Source organism: Myotis nattereri, assembly GCF_964212035.1.
Source record: "Myotis nattereri genome assembly, chromosome: 5".
In the NCBI taxonomy this organism is placed as follows: Eukaryota; Metazoa; Chordata; class Mammalia; order Chiroptera; family Vespertilionidae; genus Myotis; species Myotis nattereri.
This window is the reverse complement of record NC_138080.1, coordinates 54,975,925-54,993,906: the sequence shown is the minus strand read 5'-3', so window position 1 is coordinate 54,993,906 and position 17,982 is coordinate 54,975,925. Positions and strand designations below refer to the sequence as shown.

General features: G+C 34.8%; 1 protein-coding gene across 5 annotated transcripts in view; it reads right to left on the bottom strand.

The window, feature by feature from the left end:
* The window catches only part of LRBA (LPS responsive beige-like anchor protein), a gene marked incomplete at its 5' end in the record, with an annotated part of 554,145 nt that overhangs the window by 151,376 nt on the left and 384,787 nt on the right, over nucleotides 1–17,982 (bottom strand). For all 5 annotated transcript variants that reach the window (XM_081090942.1, XM_081090941.1, XM_081090943.1 and 2 more), the window contains 4 exons: nucleotides 8,746–8,858; nucleotides 12,406–12,521; nucleotides 15,604–15,706; nucleotides 17,789–17,906. In XM_081090942.1, coding sequence (XP_080947068.1) covers nucleotides 8,746–8,858; nucleotides 12,406–12,521; nucleotides 15,604–15,706; nucleotides 17,789–17,906 — 450 coding nt within the window. The remainder of the gene's footprint in view (nucleotides 1–8,745; nucleotides 8,859–12,405; nucleotides 12,522–15,603; nucleotides 15,707–17,788; nucleotides 17,907–17,982) is intronic.

Genomic DNA, 17,982 nt, shown 5'->3' with positions numbered 1-17,982 from the left:
GTTTAAAATAAAGTCATGTAGAAATAAAAAGTTTCTAATTAAATTATTTCCCTATAAATGGGTCATATATAACATACATTCAGTTATAAAACTCTTTAAAAGTGGGGATTATTTAATTCACTTCGATTTCTGGTACAGTTCTTAGAATAATATCCACAAAAGGTGCTCAGTAAATATTCAATAATCAATTATATGAATAAACACATTTATTCAATATACATAGGGCACTAAAACAGGTGTTAATGTTGACTAAGTATGCTTATTCAAATAAATGGCTTTGAGAATAAAGAATTGGACAGGAGCCCTAGCCGGTCTGGCTCAGTGGATAGAGTATAGCCTGTGGACTGAAAGGTCCTGGGTTTGATTCTAGTCAAGGGCACATGCCCAGGTTGCAGGCTCAATCCCCAGTGGGGGGTGTACAGAAGGCAGCCAATCAATGATTCTCTCTCATCATTGATATTTTTATCTCTCTCCCTCTCCCTTCCTCTCTAAAATCAATAAAAACATTTTTAAAAAAGAACTGGATAGGAATGTGCACATGTGGACTAAAAGATAAGCTACTATACTACCCACTGTGAAAAGCATAGTACATATTCATGTAGTGTTGAGTATCACAGGAAAATACAAGAATGAAAAGTTGACACATACAAGTATATTTAGAAACCTATTGCACTTAACTCTCTATAAAAAGAAAAAATATCCCAGCCTGAAATCAGACGTATAATACTAGTACCTATTGAACTTAAAAAATTTTTTTCTAGGTATTTTAAAAACAGTTTCTATGTAAGTTCATGGTAAGTATACATGTCCCCTACTCTGAATCTAACCAAGTTAGTATACCCAGCACTAAACTAAGAAAACAGGAAGTATTATGGGATAAAACTGGTAATGTTATATATAAAAAACAATCCATTTATAAATAATAATAAATGGTCACTCCACACCACAGTAACTTAGGATGATTAGTGAATAAATACTTAACTTGGAGAAGGATTACTGACTGGCAATGTGTTGCTGGTATATGTCAGGATTATTCATCACCCTGACAGTAATATTAACCACAATCCATTTCAGTTAGTTCAGTTTATCGTTTACTGACTAATGTTAAAAAACAATGTCATTGAAGGCTGCTTAAATAAAGTATAAGGTTAACCTCTGTTAGTCATTTACAAACTTTCACTGGAAGGTAACTTCCAATAGAAAACCCACTATGCTATACAGAGTGCTAATACTTAATAAATGTAAAGTTTAAAAAATAGTGACACAAAACAGATTGTTTTCTAATTTTATAACCATATATACGTATGTGTGTGTGTATGTATGTGTGTGTGTATATATGTGTGTGTGTGTATATATGTATGTATGTGTGTGTGTGTGTGTGTGTGTGTGTGTGTGTATATATATATATAAATGTACATATGCATTCACACTTTCCTGAACTTAATTTTACATTCTGGGGAAAGAGTTGCACAGCCATATTTTAAACTAACTACATCATATTGAACAAGTAATAATTTAAACTTTAAAAAGGTCTGTGTACCCATGACATATTTTCTTCAGTATTATATAAACACCATAGAATACAATATATAGTTATATAGTTTTCTATATAAGACCCCTCAAAATTAAGTAATTGTCTAAAGGTCCCTTACTAGTAACTGAGGCAGACTGACACAAGTCTACATAAATCTGAAGATTTCCTCTCTGGTCCTCTAATTTTCATCTTTCCAGGCTATTTTTCACATATCATTTTGATGTTCCTTTTAGAAAAGATCTGCACTACATTCTACTTCCTATAGCATAATTTTTTTTTAATCAATGCAATAGCATTATTGTTGTAAGAGTTTTCTTGTTTTGTTTCTTGTTTCTTTTCTGTTTCTTAAATTGTCTTTGCTTTTTCTGGTTTCGTTTATTTTTCTGTTTGTTTTGTCTCTGTCACCTTTCACATGGTAGACTATCTTTATGTGTTTGCTAACACTTGGGCATACCTTCATTTTTAAAATGAAACCTGAAAGAGCTGACTGAAGTATATGCAGTGTAAGTAGCAACGTGAACCGGTAGACTGCATTGGCGGGAAATCAGGTGAGCTTCAAGTAGAATCCCTAAACGTTAGTAGTTTTTAGGTTTTGCCTCTTGAACAAGTCAATATTCCCAAAGAATAATATATAATATAATCCTCTGTCTTACAGGGTGGGTTTAGTACTGGCCTGCCTGCCAGAATTCTGATAGCATGACAGCAAAGGGGTCTGGGGGCCTTCACATTCAGTACTTAAGCTTTTAGTTAATCCCCCTGTGTTCCATTCATTACCTACTGCTGTTCTTGGAGTTCTCAAATTAGAAAAGTCTCTGGTACAATTTCTCCAAACAGTAAACCTCTTGCTTTTTGTTCAGATAAAGGGAAGAATAGATTTTGGAAAGAAGTACATATAAATGTAAGTTTATTCTTTCTTGTTATACCTAAAATATACCAGTTCACTGACAGACACAGGTCTGAGATGAAACCCTAGCTTTAACACTTGGAAATGTGTGACCTTGGAGAGTTCCTTAACCTCACCATGTCTTAGTTTCCTTATCTATGAAATAAAGATAATAACACATTCCTACAGTGCTGTTAAGGGAATTAATGAAGAGAGCATATGTAAAAGGTTTGTTACAGTGGAAGGCACTTACCAGAGCTTCACTCACAACACTACAAATATATGCTAAACTATCCCAATGTCATTCTTCTGCTTATTAGGCTGTGAATTCACCCAAGACCAGGGAATGCAATTTATAACAAAATCCCTAAAATCAATGTCAACATAATAGCATCTATGTTTGACGCCTTAGATTAAAATATGTTTAAGATATATTATCAGCCAATAAAAAATATCCAAGTGTGAGGTAATTTTAAATTTCTCTTTGTGCATTTGTATTTTATTTAAACACTGTATTTACTGTTGTAATATCATAAGGTTTGTTTTAAGTCTGAATTCCTGTGGTTTGATTGAAGCTCAATATATAGAAAACAAAGTGAAAGTTATAACAATACTTAAACAATATCGCCCTCTCCACCCCCACCCCCCAAAACAGAGTGTTCTTTTACCTCTGCGACATCTAGATGGTATATTGATTCCCGGTATATCTGTTACAGAACAGACTAAAAGGACTGGCATTTGTCAGAAACAGCACTTAAAACTTAAAGAGATAAAGAAGTGTTGTCTGATAAACAACAGTTAAACGTCGGTAGTCAATTCCAGGTCAAGATGCATGCTGTATATATTAAATATGTGTGTTAGAGAGAAATATCTCACATATAAAAATATACAACCAAAGGGTAGGAGATAAATGAGAGACCAAGAGAGAAAATCACCTACTTTTTCTTGGGGGGGGGGGGATGTCGGGGGGAGAGAGGGAGGGAGGGGGAGAGAGAGAGAGAAAACCACTAAGAACTCATCAGCAAGAAAATAGATTCAGGAGAGCTTCGTCCCTTAGTTCTCAGTTTATCTGAGAATTTACTCTTCAGAAACATTTTGATCCAGATAAGGGCGATGGAAGCTGCCGTTTTAACAGAGTGTGAATGGTAAAGCATTGTAACATAGGTTAAAAAAAAAGAAGAAACTATGATTTATTGGGGCCTGGATAAAAATTTAACATTCCATTTGAAGATCTGATGATAGAAAACTTTCCTCAGATTTCCACATTGCAAAATAGGAGTGAGGAGAATACAGCACAGGATCATCTTCCCCTAATGTTGACTTTTCATGTTTCTGCCTCTGAACCAAATAACTCATGTTATGCTTAATGAAAAATGGATGGTTTTTCTTTTCTCTCGATTCGATCTTAAACTCTCTTTCAGTATTTTCCTTCGTTTTAAAATGTAAAAACTAATTATTAAAAATAAAATGCCTGCTTATACTTTGGTCAGTCCTGGTTTTCTCCCCCAATTTTTGGTTTACTATTTAGTACAATAGTAACTACCTGATTTTGTTCTCTCAAATCTCCAGAAACTAAGAATCCCTGGTGAGCAATATTACTCAGTAAAAAAACACACCAATAAATGAAAACAACAGCAAATTAATAATTGAGTAGTAACATCAGGAATTCTCTAGTTTAACCAAATAATCAGCTTTTCCATAAACAGGTGAAGTCACAACAGCTTGGAGCATCACCTGGAACAAACACCCCAAGAGTGGGCAATTCGAGAAAGCTTTCCTTTTCAAGTGGTGAAAGGCTACTTGATAAAATAACATTAAAACAGATTTAGCCATTGATGTCAAAAGTAGGAGGCAGCAAAGCAATTTGTTTCTCAAACTTCAGGGGTGGGAAACATTTTTTCTGCCAAGAGCCATTTGGATATTTATAACATCATTCGCGGGCCATACAAAATGAACAACTTAAAAATTAGCCTGCTATAATGGTCAAACATTTACTTAACTCACCCCGAGTGCCTTGGCAGGGTCAGACCAAATGTTTTCTTGGGCCTTATAGGGCCCGAGGGCTGGACTTTCCCTACCCCTGCTTTATTTATTTATTTACTTACTTACTTAAATATTTTTATTGATTTCAGAGAGGAAGGGAGAGGGAGAAAGAGATAAAAAACATCAATGATGAGAGAGAACTATTGATTGGCCGCCTTCTGCATGCCCCTACTGGGAATCAAGCCCCCAACCCAGGTATGTGCTCTTGACCAGAATCAAACCCAGGGCCCTTCAGTCTGCAGGATGACTCTCTATCCACTGAGCAAAACCAGCTAAGACTCTATCCCTGCTTTAAATCCTAACCGAATGCAAACATAAAATACACACACACACACACACACACACACACACCATAAGCAGAAGATTCATAGAGGATGCACACTGATACTTCTTTTTACTTATGTAATACTACACTATTCTAATCATTTTTAAAAATTGCTAGCTCTAAACGGCAATTTGAAAAACACTAGCTTGGTGTTTGAATTCTGAAACCGTGTGGAAGTTGTAGAACCTCACAGTGCCTCAGTTTCTGTCTCTGTAAAAGGCAATTAATAGTGTCACCTATCTTAAAAGGTCTTTGTGAGGATTAAGAGTTAACACATGTAATATACTTAGATAACAGCCTGACATATAGTAAGTCCTCAGTAAATATCAGTTAACAATAAAATGGAATGTTTCTAGCTCCTGAATTCCATAGGGAGTCTTCATTTGCAAGTGAATGGTTATCAAATGCATTTCAATCTAAGAACATACTTGTTTTATAGAATATGCATCCAGATTACAGTACATACTCAATATTCCCAAATAATGATGTGGATGGATGAGTAGAGAAATGATTGCCTTAGACTCTCTTGGTTTCTCCTCACTTAGAAAAAAATTGGCTTACACAACCCCTCTGCTACTAAGGAAAAATAGTAAATCACCGTAGCAAGAAAATCTTCCTCATCTACAAAGAAAGCCCTGGTACTGAGACAGCCATCATAATATGTTTTTATGGTCTGACATTTTGTAAATATATTCCAACCCTAATTATAATTTCTTATAAAGGACAAAAAGAGAATGTTGCTTCTTATTTCTGTCAAGGAGGCTGTCAAAATATAAAAATCAATATATATTTATAAAATATAAATTAATGTCACTCCAAAGTTTATGCATGGTTAGATCTGTCTTCTCATCAGAAGAATTTTAGACTCATGATGTAAAGCCTGGGAAAGTGGAGGCAAAAAAAAAAAAAATCAACCTCAAAATCGACCCCTACTTTTTCCAGCTGTGAAAGAATTAAACCATTATGTTAAAGGAGGGCTTTCTCAATAGAGGAAAAAATGTAATTTTCATCAGATTTTTCAGACTAAAATAGATCTGATTTCCTAAAAGATTGACAATACTAACTTGCAATTATTACAATTGTACATAAAATAAAATTTTGTAACTTCAAGAAAACATTTTTTTACATTGTTCTCTTCAGACATTTTCTTTCATCAAAAAAAAAATTATCAGAAAAAAATAATACAGAGGAAAGAGTGTTGTTTACATTAATTCAGCTTGAGAAAGAAAATTCCCTGTGTAATATGGAAGAGATTGCCAAATAAAATTGTAGCCGTGTATCAAAAACCCCTCTGAAAACCAGCTTTGGGAAAATTAAAGGGACATAAATATGCATAAATAATTCAAGACATTTTCAAGCTAGTCAGGCTATATTATCTATTCAAGAATAGGGATAAGAACTGTTTGTTTTAAATTAAGCTTTACACACAATGTTTTCTTCAATTTTGCAAGTTTATTTAAACAAATAGTAATGGTTGTTAAATGTATACTATGGGAAAATTTTAATATAATTCTATTATAGTCATTATTCATGGAGATATAGCTCACTTCACATATGAGATGCATCCTGAAAATATGTGCATAAGCAGATATTTGAAAATGGAATCATACTGTACACATTGTGGCAGTCTTTAACACCAACAGGAATGAAATGTTTTTATAAACAATTACCAGTATTCCATATGTGTAAATTATAATTTTCAAGTATCTGATATTTTTATTTCACTAAAATTAATGTCATAATTCCAAACTCACTATTTCCATCAATATTTAAATGGAAACAATAAGTATTAGTGGAATTTCACCTTCACAAACTTGAATGAATGTAGCATTCGAGCTACTGTTGCTTTGTAGGAAAGGAGATGTTACCTATATGTGGCTGAGTGTTAGAGCTCCCCACTTCTTCCCAGCCCTTCTAATTACACCATTGTTTGCTATTCAACTGTGTAACCTTCAGTTCTTGTTGTAAGCACTCTTTATAAATACTCCTTCCTCAGCCCAAAATACAAATCTTTCACAAAATCTTATAATATAAAAATAGATATAATTTAAGGCACTAAATCACAAAAATGGTATTTTTATGTTTCTATAGTGGATATGAAATACATGGATAGAGACTAATGAAAGCAACTCTTGTTTTGATTTTGAACTGGGCCCTCTCCTCATTTATCACATACAGAAGATAAGTTATAGCTAAAACAGTCTTTTACCCATCCAACAAAAGTATTTGGCAGGTTACTTAGAAACAGCGTTAATAGTAATATACAAATAAAATTCAATTTTAATAAAGAATCCTGTTTAGCTGGCAAATAATTTATAACAGCATTTTGTTAATATCATTTCTATGAATTCTCATAATGAAAACATCATAAAGCCTACATTTAAAAATAAATGAGTGGCTTTCTCTGGCCAGGCAAGATTTTTAGTGGGACAGAGAACAAGGATGAGGGTCAGAGAAAGGAGACAGTCGGCAAGGAACAGTGGTGTGAGCAGGTAATAGGCTGCAGGAACTCTTGCTCAGGGACAATGATGGCACAAGACAGAAATACAGCCTCCGTAGAAATATACAAACAGGCTCCCACTTATCATTATTAGTAACTGTTCCATCAAGACAGAAACATGGACCCTATCCACAATCCATCTCACTACCAACTGCATCTTGAGGAGCATACAAAAAAATCCTTTACAGCACAAGAAAGTCTTAATAAGCTATGTGTTTAAGTAGAAGTCCGAACTGAAGGACTCAGTTAAGAAAAAGAAAAAAAAAGGGCAATTATTCTAAAACCCTAGAAAGGTTATTTACTGAAATGTGATTTATATTGTGAAGCACATTTACATTTTAACAAATTAACAAAAAATGAAATTTTGCTTTTCTGTACGTGAAATTCAAATAATAGAGTCTAGGCTATAATTACCCAAGAATAGTGTCCAGTGTTTACAACTGTCCTACTTCATGGCTCACTACACACGTCAAACTAATAAAGTCCTCAATTTTATTCATCAGTTTATTTGGTTCATTAGATTCCACATATGAGTGAGATCATGTGATACTTATCTTTCTCAGAATAGCTTATTTAGCTCAGCATATTAAAAAATCAAATACATTTAATATTAATATTTTATAACTGCGGGGAAATGCCATATGTGTTTTATTATTAAATTCATTTAACACTTATTGAATGGCAGGCTCTGTGCTAGGCATTGGAGAAATAATTATGTACAAGAACTCTATCATTATAAAAAAAGCTTAGTGAGGGAGATAAGAACCAATAAAAATAGGTAGAAAGATACGTAAAATGCAGGATGTTTTAGTGCTTGGAAAGAAACAGAGCGGACTAACGGGAAAAAGGCAGTCAGCAGTAGTCTCTATGAGGAGGTGATCTAAAGGCGGAGCCAGTCAGCTGCTTACAAAGCGGGGAGATGAACAGTGAAGGCAGAGAAAGCAAAGCTCTAACTTGGGAAATATTTGTTCTGCTTCCAATAAGTGAAGAAAAGTTTAAGCACTGGGGTTATACATTTCAACATTAAACTTAAAAAGAATCCGTTGGAACAAGGAATGGGTGAGAGAAGAAAAAGAGGTAGCAGGGAGGTTGGTTAGGAGAGCTGCAATAGTGAAGGGCTACTTGTCCTTTTATAAGAGTACTGATGAGAAGTTTCCACGATTTTCTTTGTAAGTTTTATACAATACTAACACAATTAGAAGATGATGCTATCTAAGAATAATGTCTTTTTGAATGCATATGGAAAAATATATATAAGCTAATATTTTTAATTGGCATCAAGTCTTTCTGTATATTAAATTTTTCAATTTTAAACTGGAGAATACTAACATACATTTAAAAGAAATATACTAAAGTTATAATTATTAAAAGATTTTTTAAAAGTAATGTGAAAATTAAATATATTCAAATATATTTTAAATGTAAGACAATTATATTTCAGATAATTACTGAGAAATTACCTTAGATAAATCTCTGAAGTTACTTGGCAAGGTAAGATCCAATTCTTCTGATTCATAATTAGTGATGACCCAGGGAAACACTGGATACTGATTTAAGTCATTGTAACTCCGTCCTGGAAGAGAAAAAACAGTCACTCAATCTAAAATCCTAATATATAAAAACCATGGGTCTGTCACATCCACAATGATCAGGAGGCTCGACCAACTGGGAGTCAGTCCTGCAGTCAGTGCTGGGTTGCCATGGTGACCCAGCACTGACTGCTATGGCTGCAGGCACAGTGACCCAGCACTAACTGCTGAGGGGGCTGCGAATTAGGCCCAGAGAGAGGCCTAAAGAGAGAAGCAGGGTCTGATCCATAGCCTCTGTGGCAGCTGTTGATCAGCACTTGCCTCTCTAGCTCTGGGCCTGGTCAGCAGCCGTGCCACCATTTCTCTCCAGGCCTCCACCAGGGCTGCTGTTCAGCCCCATCTTTCTGATCAGGCCCCATTGATAGGCCCAGAGATGCTGACTGGCATAAAAACCGACCAATCAGAACCAAATCTAGGTCAACTGTGAGGAGCCAATGGCTGCCTAGGAGGTGGAGCTTTTGACGCTGACTGGCATAGAAACTGACCAATCTGAACCAAACTGGTCAGCAGAGGAGGGCAGTTGGGGGCGAGATGAGGCTGGCAGGGAAGGGCTGTTGGGAGTGATCGGGCGGGCAGGGGAATAGTTAGGTGTTAATCAGGCTGGCAGGGGAACAGTTAGGGCGTGATCAGGCTGGCAGACAGAAGCGGTTAGGGGCAATCAGGCAGGCAGGCAGGTGAGCGGTTAGGAGCCAGCAGTCCCAGATTGTGAGAGGGATCCCAGATTGGAGAGGGTGCAGGCTGGGCTGAAGGACACCCCCTTGCCCCAGTGCACAAATTTTGTGCACCAGGCCTCTAGTAATAAAATAAAATGATGAGAAGGTTCAAGAGTATAATTTTGTAAAAGTAACTTTTTTGAGTGCCAGATATTGCTCTCAGTGCTATCCATACATTATTTCATTTAATCCCCACAATATCCCCATTTTACATGTGAAAAAACAGGCACAAAAGGCTAATCTACCCAAAACGATGTAGTAACTAGTAAAGGTCAAACTATATTCAAATACAGATACTCTGGCCCCCATGATTATGTTCTCATAAACTACCATTGACTATTTTTTGTTATTTGAAAGCCTGCACCAAATAAAATATTCTTTATTAAAACTTTAAAAAAATAATTTGCAATTCTTAGAGCTTTTCAAAACTAGGTTCATTTCTCTGCCATTATTTAACCAACAGACCAACTAATCAACCAAGTTTAAGTGATTTAAGCCCTGTGGGCAGTCATTAGTCATCTGTAAAATGAAGGAGTTGCACCAAATTACTCTGAAATTTCTGTGACAGCTTTCAAAACCAATGATCCTCTGAACATAATGAACACCATCATCAATGTTACTTCCCCTCACTCCCGAATGCTGCCATACTCTCCTATACCTCCTCCAAACTAATGACAAGCAATGACACAGTTAGCTGATATCAAACAGTCTGTACCTTGTAAATTCTTATTTAACATTATGTTTTAATTACCACTGTCATCTCTCTAATGTAGGCCCTCATTTCTTTTTACTTTTATTGCTTCCTAAATTTGATTCTGCCTAGTCTCTCTCCACTCCCATGTATCCTTCATTCTGCCTCCAAGTTACCTTTTCACACAGTTCTATTATCAATCATTTGTTCAAAAACTTTCACAAGTTTCCCAATGAATTGACTGCTAACTCCTCAAACTGACAGAAAGTCAATTCCACACAACCTTTCTAGTTTTCTTTCTCATTATACCTTTAGGAATATATACTTTTTATGCATGCGCACACACACACACACCCACACACACACATACATACATACACACAAATATAGACACACAGACACATATATATGCACATATACAGTAGTCCCCTTTATCCATGGTTTCTTTTCTTCATTTTCAGTTGCTCTCAGTGAACTGTGGTCCAAATATATTAAATGGAAAGTTCTAGAAATAAACAATACATAAGTTTTAAATTGCACACCATTCTGAGTGGTGTGATAAAATCTCCCAGCATCCTGCTTTGTCCACCTGAACATGAACCATCCCTTTGTCCAGCACATCCATTTGGTAGACACCACCCGCTCTTAGTCACTCAGCAGCCATCTCGGTTATCAAACTGACTGTGGAGCATCTCAGAGCTTGCATTCAGGTAACACTTATTTTATGTAATAATGGCTCTAAAGCACAACGCAGTAATGTTGACAGTCAGAAGCTGAAAAGTATAAGTATATAGAGAAAAATATATAGTATAAATGGGGTTGGTACTATTCGTGGTTTCAGGGATCTATTGGAGGGGTGTCTTTGAATGTTTGCCACATGAATAGGGAGGATTACTTTACATATAATAAATACCTTGTGTATGTGTGTGCATATAACTATACCATTAACTGTTCTTTAGCTTTACTTCATAATTTTCCACTTATCTTTTTTTGGGTTATGCCTTCAGTTTTACATAAAATAACTTCTCTCCCAACTACCTCCACAGTTAATTAAAGTAATATCTATCCTTACTCAAACATGAAATCTTTCTTGATATTTTTCCCTTACTCCTACCAATTGGAAGTTTATATTTTTATTGATTTTAGAGAGAGCGGAAGGGAGGGAGAGAGGGAGGGAGGGAGGGAGAGAGGGAGGGAGAGAGGGAGGGAGAGAGAGTGAGAGAAACACCTATGTGAGAGAAACATCGATTGGTTGCCTACCATCGTGCTCAGGGATCCAACCCACAACCTAGGTATGTGCCCCTGACCAGGAATTGAACCTGAAACCTTTTGGTGGTGCTTCAACTAACACCTAGCCAGGGTTATTTTGTAATTTTTATTGATTCTATACCCCTTTGCTCTAGAATCACATAAATGCTCCCATTTTTACTTAAAATAACTTCTGTGAGAGTAAGCAACATGCCTTATGCTCTTTATCTTCTTTGTGCCTCAAATATAAACTCTGTCAGATTCTTGACCTAAATCTCAAATGTCTCATAATTACATTCCTTGTTTTCTTTATGCAAATCATCACAAATAAAAAGTAATGACACATTTCTATTCTTTAGTCTTTAAAAGTGAACAGTTTCAATAGGTAATCTTTAATAATATTATGATTATAGATCTTGTACAGGACCATTTAATCTTTATATTTTCATATATTGGTCATAATATTCCTTTACTTAATATTTAACCACAGTTTTCTTTTTTCCAAATTGTGTTTCATTGACTCAACACATAATACATTTATAATTAAGTTGTTAAAAGATTCTTAGGATTTGTTATGGATATTCATTCCTTCTATTCCATAATGAGTCCATTCTTACTATATTGAATAGTTAGTTGTAAATTGTCATTTTATATTTTTGGAAAAGACTGTGTATACCCATTTTTTATTTTTCTCAAGTAGCCAACTGTTTGTATACAAAGCTTTAAACTTGATTATCAAAATTATTCTTGATAAGGTATATTTACTTAGTAATAATAAAAATAAAAATAAGCTACATATATCAGTAATAAAAATAATCTAATCATGTCACAGTAAACAGTTTACTCTTTGAAATAAGTCAACATGTGAGTTTAGGTTACCTGCTATTGTGTTGAGAAACATCAAGTACTCGAAGTTTGAAATCTCTCTGTGCTGCCATCGCTGAGTCATATTAGAAGCTTTAAAAAGCTGACGTGGACTAGCTAATGAGATACGCCTGTAAAAAAAGAAAAAGGAAATTGATGTAGAATCAATTTGAACTTAAGATTATACCACAATAATAAATCATGAATATCTTTACTTATTCAAAATGATACCAGTATATTCTGAAAAGTTCTATTTATGTCATACTAATGAGTACTAGAGATGTTTCCATCTACAATTAATGGTTAAACAAATGATGTGGATTAGCCACAGGTCTATTATACAAGTTCTATTCATTAAGGTAAGCTTTTATTACAATGCCATTATAATATCTAGGCTCCATAGGTTGATTAATAATAGTAAAATTAATAATTCACTGCTTTACTGATATAAAAGGAATTATCCTATCATCCTATCTTAAAAATACATATAAAATTGTATTAATATTTTTATCAATCTTAATAGTCATTACATAAAGATAACACATTTGTCCTCATACAGCTAAATATTATGTTTGCATACCCTTTGTAACAGGGAAAAGAGGATAGTAAACTCTTTAGTGGTCTATTCAAGGTTAGGCTAGAGGTTAAAAAAAACTTATTTTTTTTATACATCTTAATAGAAGATGTTTTCTGTTTTCTTGATGCAATGTAAATAACGATGGATACAACCAACCAATAATAAGAAGCACTGGGAAATCAGTAGCAGGATTAATTATTCTAGTCAGGGCATAGAATTTCAGGTAAGTATGTTGTCACAGTTCTTCTATAAATCAGGACAAGATAGCTACTTATTAAATAGCTTTATTTACAAAGGTGTAATTTACATACCATAAAATTTACCTATTATTAAGTATACTATTCAATGATTTGTTAAAATTACATTTCTAGAATTGTGCAGTTGTCACCACAGTGCACTTGAGAACATTTTCATCACCACAAAAACTTGCCTTGGGCCTATTTATAGTTAATCACCATTCCTATCCCCAGGTCCAGGCAACTATCAATTTGCTTTTTGTCTCTATAAACTTGCCTTTTCTGGACATTTCAGGTCAAAAGAATTAGAATCATGTAGTCTTTTGCATCAGGCTTCTTTCACTAACCACAAATGTTTTTGAGGTTCATCAATGTGCTGGCATGTATTAGTTGTTCATCTATTTTGATTGCTAAACAGTATTCCATTGTATGAATATAAAATATACCATTGTAAGTGCTGAAAATCTATTTAAGTGACGGATTTATTGAGTTAAGACTTTTAGCTTTAACTATAGGAAAACATTACTAAAATTCCCAAGTATGGTAACACATTATTAGGTGATAAATAAAACCTTTTTACAATAGAAAAAAATAAATCTTTTATTATTAAGATAAGGAAATCTATACAATTCTGAGCTGCTTCCTTCTGAACCCTTAAATTCCCCAACCTACATAATAAAAGCATAATATGCAAATCGACCTAATGGCCAAATAGCGGAACGACCATCTGGACGACCATCCCTGACCATGCTATGACACCCACTGGCACCAGGCAAGCCAAGGCAGGTGTGATGGGATTGGTTGGGGGACCAGCCATCGCCCCATGATCGCCCCATGGAGGGAGGCTCAGGCCACTGGCTGGTGGGGCGATCAATTGGGGGCTCCACGATTGCCCCAAAGAGGGAGGCCCAGGCCACCTACCAGCAGGCTACAGTGGGTGGGTGGCGCCTCCCTCTGCAAGGGAAGCCCAGGTCCCGGGTGCTGGTGGGAAGCCCGGCTCCTGGGTGCCGGAGGGAAGCCAGTACCAGCAGCTGGGGGAAGGAAGGCCTACTCGTGCATGAATTTCATGCATCGGGCATCTAGTTACATATTAAAAAATTAACTAATCAAAACACTGATTTGCATTGTAAAGCAACTATTCCTTATAACCCAGAGGGGCCTCTTTGTGCCCTGATTACTTAAAAGCAGAGATCATTAGTAGTTTTAAAGCATGTCCACAAATTCTTTGATACTTCCTCTTTAAAAGGTGAAGTTTGATTCCTCTTCCCTAGAGTCTAGGCTGTATTTTTTATTGTTGTTGTTAATCCTCACCTGAGGATATTTTGTCCACTGAGTTTAAAGAGTGAAAGGGAAGGAAGAGGGAGGGGATGAGAAAAGAGGAAGGAGAAGAGAAAGAGAAAGAGAGACACACATTGATTGGTTGCCTCCCATATGTGCCTCTACTATGAAACCTGCAACCCAGGCAGGTGCCCTTGACTGGGAGTCAAACCCAAGACCCATTGGTACATGGCCTGCACTCTAACCACTGAGTCACACTGGCCAGGGCACATGAGCTACATTTAATGACTCACTTGTAACAAATAGAATGCAGCAAAAATGAAGGCACAATACTATCAAGGGTAGGTCATAGAGAAGAAACTGGGGCATCTGCCTTGCATTTTCTCAGATAACTTGCTCTGAGTAAAGTAAGTTCCCAGTCATGCAGACAGTCAAGCAGCCTGTGGAGAACACTGCCAAGAGGAGCTTCATCTTGGGCAATCATCCAGCCTCAGAATGACTAACATCCTGACTGTTGTTTATTCATTCTATTTCAAGTGCATTTGTAACAAGATATTACTGTAAAAAATTGAAATAAACACTAATAAAAAACAACTCAAATCAATACAAAATTAGGTATGCTAAAAGTAAACTAAATTTCTACAGCTAATATGTTTAAAGCAATCAACGGAAAAATCCCACTGGTTCTCTTCACACTTTTCAATTTGTTAACAAAATTGTATTGATGATGAATCAGTACCTACTATCAGAGAAGATAATAGTGATAGTCTCTCATTCTTGATATTGGTAATTAGTATTTTCTTTCTCTTTGTTTATAAGTTTTATATTTTTGTTTAATCTTTACAGAAAAACAACTTTTCATTACATCAATTTTTCTTTATTATTTTTACGTTTCATTGATGTCCTGCCTTCATGCTTTTTTTTTTTTTCCAGCTCACTTTGGTTTACATTTGCTCCTCTTTTTCTAGTTTCTTCAGACAGAAGTTCAGTTGGCTCAAAATAAAACAATAGACTAATAATCATCATTCACTATGAAACATAAAACACAAGCTTATGCATTTCAAAACAAGGACACATATTAATATAGATTATTTTCCACATTTTTCTCATATAAAAGAGTACCTGGTTTGAGGCAATCCAAAACATGTTCCAACACCAACACGAGGTAAGTAGTTAACCACTTTCTTGACTGTTGCAGGGTCTGGGAAGTTGAACATTACAGCAACTATGGAAAATAATTTTCAAAAATTAGAACACAGAATGATTTCCTTTCTAGTCTATAGACTTTTTGATCTGATAAAAAATTTACTCTTAATCCAGATATTTATTAAATACAATTCTTGGCATATTACTTTTATCATAGTGCATTCAAGTTTTAATATTAATATATCAGAGGTAATATTCATTTCGCTTATAAACTCATACCTTAGACAGCTCCTTCCTAAATGCTGTCAGATTGTAACAACTGTTGTTGCATTACTGTGACATGAAGGTGAGATTACCTAGCTACTAGTTTAATTTACAAAACTGAATTTTGGCAAGTTAACTACATATCTATGAATTTCTGTAAAAAACTGTTTAAAATTTTAACTATGGTAACAATCTATCACCAAAAAGACTACAAACTTTATTTCCAAGGATGATCAGTTTTAAAAATATTCTTTTTATAATGTTTATATGTTTGCATTTTATATGTTCATATAATCCAGAATAATGTGTGACCTGAAGGAAAATTTTTCCTCTATGGTTAATAATCAAATTTAAATGCTTTCTGATCATTTCTATTTTAGTAAGTACATATTTTGAGAGTATCAAAACATGTACATTAATATATGTAAACATACTTGGTGTATAAATGTTAATTTATTAGACATTGGTAAATTTGTATTTTTAAAATATGAAAATAACAGTCATAAAATCATGAGGAAGAATTTAGAAAATATTATTTTGGTCAGTCTTAAAATTTCAATTATATTAATTTCAGTAAGAGAAGCAGGTATTAGCTGTGAGTGATCACCTAGCCTAAAAAATACTTATGGCCAAAAACTTTTTTCAATTTGGTGTAGCTTTCAAACACTGGAATTACCAACATGTTTCAGGTAAAAAAGTACATGATCATTCACTAAACACCTAAAACATTTAGAACTGTCAAATATATACCCAACATGCTTTGTTAATAATGCTTCCTTGTGTATCCATTATTCTGCTCAATACTGGAGAAAAATACAAAACAAAAGGAAAACTATCAGGGACTATGGCAGATGACCAAGATCAAGCGGGAAAGGCAATAGAAAAACACACATACAAAGCAAGGATGCATAAGAAATTTCAAAGAAGAAAAATGAATGAGAATGAACAAGCAATAAATACTACAAGGTTGAAAGCCCTTTGGGGCAGCAAGAATGCAGACTGAACTAAAATGTGAAACATTCACTTGATTATTTGCCTGGAAGAATAATGTTTACACTAGGAAAAAGATGTATGTGCAGGGGAAGAGACCAAACAGGAAAGGGAAAGATATCTTTACCTAAAGAAACCTGTATTCTCTAAAGACACATGATTTCATATAGGAAAAAAGAAAAAGTGTGCGTGGACTATATTATTATGTGTAGATTTTGAAACTGACAACTTATAGATTATAGAAAGTGAAAACAAGAAAACTTCAATCTACTTATGTACAGAGAGTATGTGCAAGAAGGCACTAAAGTTTTACATATTCTCTCTTAAATGCCTCCACTCACACTGAACAATACCTTTGTCAAGTTGACCTTGCCTCTCTTGTCCTAATGAATTTCACCAAGTTCCATTCTAAACCCAAAAATTAAATTTTAGTTCTTTCAAGAATGATGAAATACAAAGCAACCAGAGCAGTTCAGTACCATATTCTGATGGTCACTTTATAAATGGCAATAGATTAGACCAAAGTTTAAATAAATGAATGAATCATTTGATTACCCTTTTCCCCTCTCCAAATGAAGCCACCTTCCAGAAGGAGCTCCACTATCAGAGCAATATTGAGGACATCAAATTCCAGAAGTGATTAAATGCTTAGTAATTTCCCATATTGATAAAGCTTTGAACTAATTTGTTATATGGCCGGAAAAATAAAACTACTACAAAAAAATTCTTAGAATGACCAAGGGGGTAAAAGCCATGAAGATGCAAGTGGGTCAAAAAAGAGTTCAGCAGGGCAGAGGCTGGACTACAAAACACTATCAAAATGGAAACAACATGATATACTATTAAAAAACGAAATGCAAAGAGATGGAGGTTAGCTTTGTAACAATAGACTTCTGAAACATATTACCTCTGTTTGCCATAAAGATCTCCAGGGCTGTATTTTGCAAAAGATAACGGCGAGAAAAGATTGATCGTATCTCTGTGAACAGCCATTTTCCATGAAGCCCTTCTGTATATGCCAGGATCTAGTGAGGAAAAAATAATCCCAAGTAAGTAAAAAACAGTACAATTTCTAAGAATTGAATGAACAGTTATTAAAAT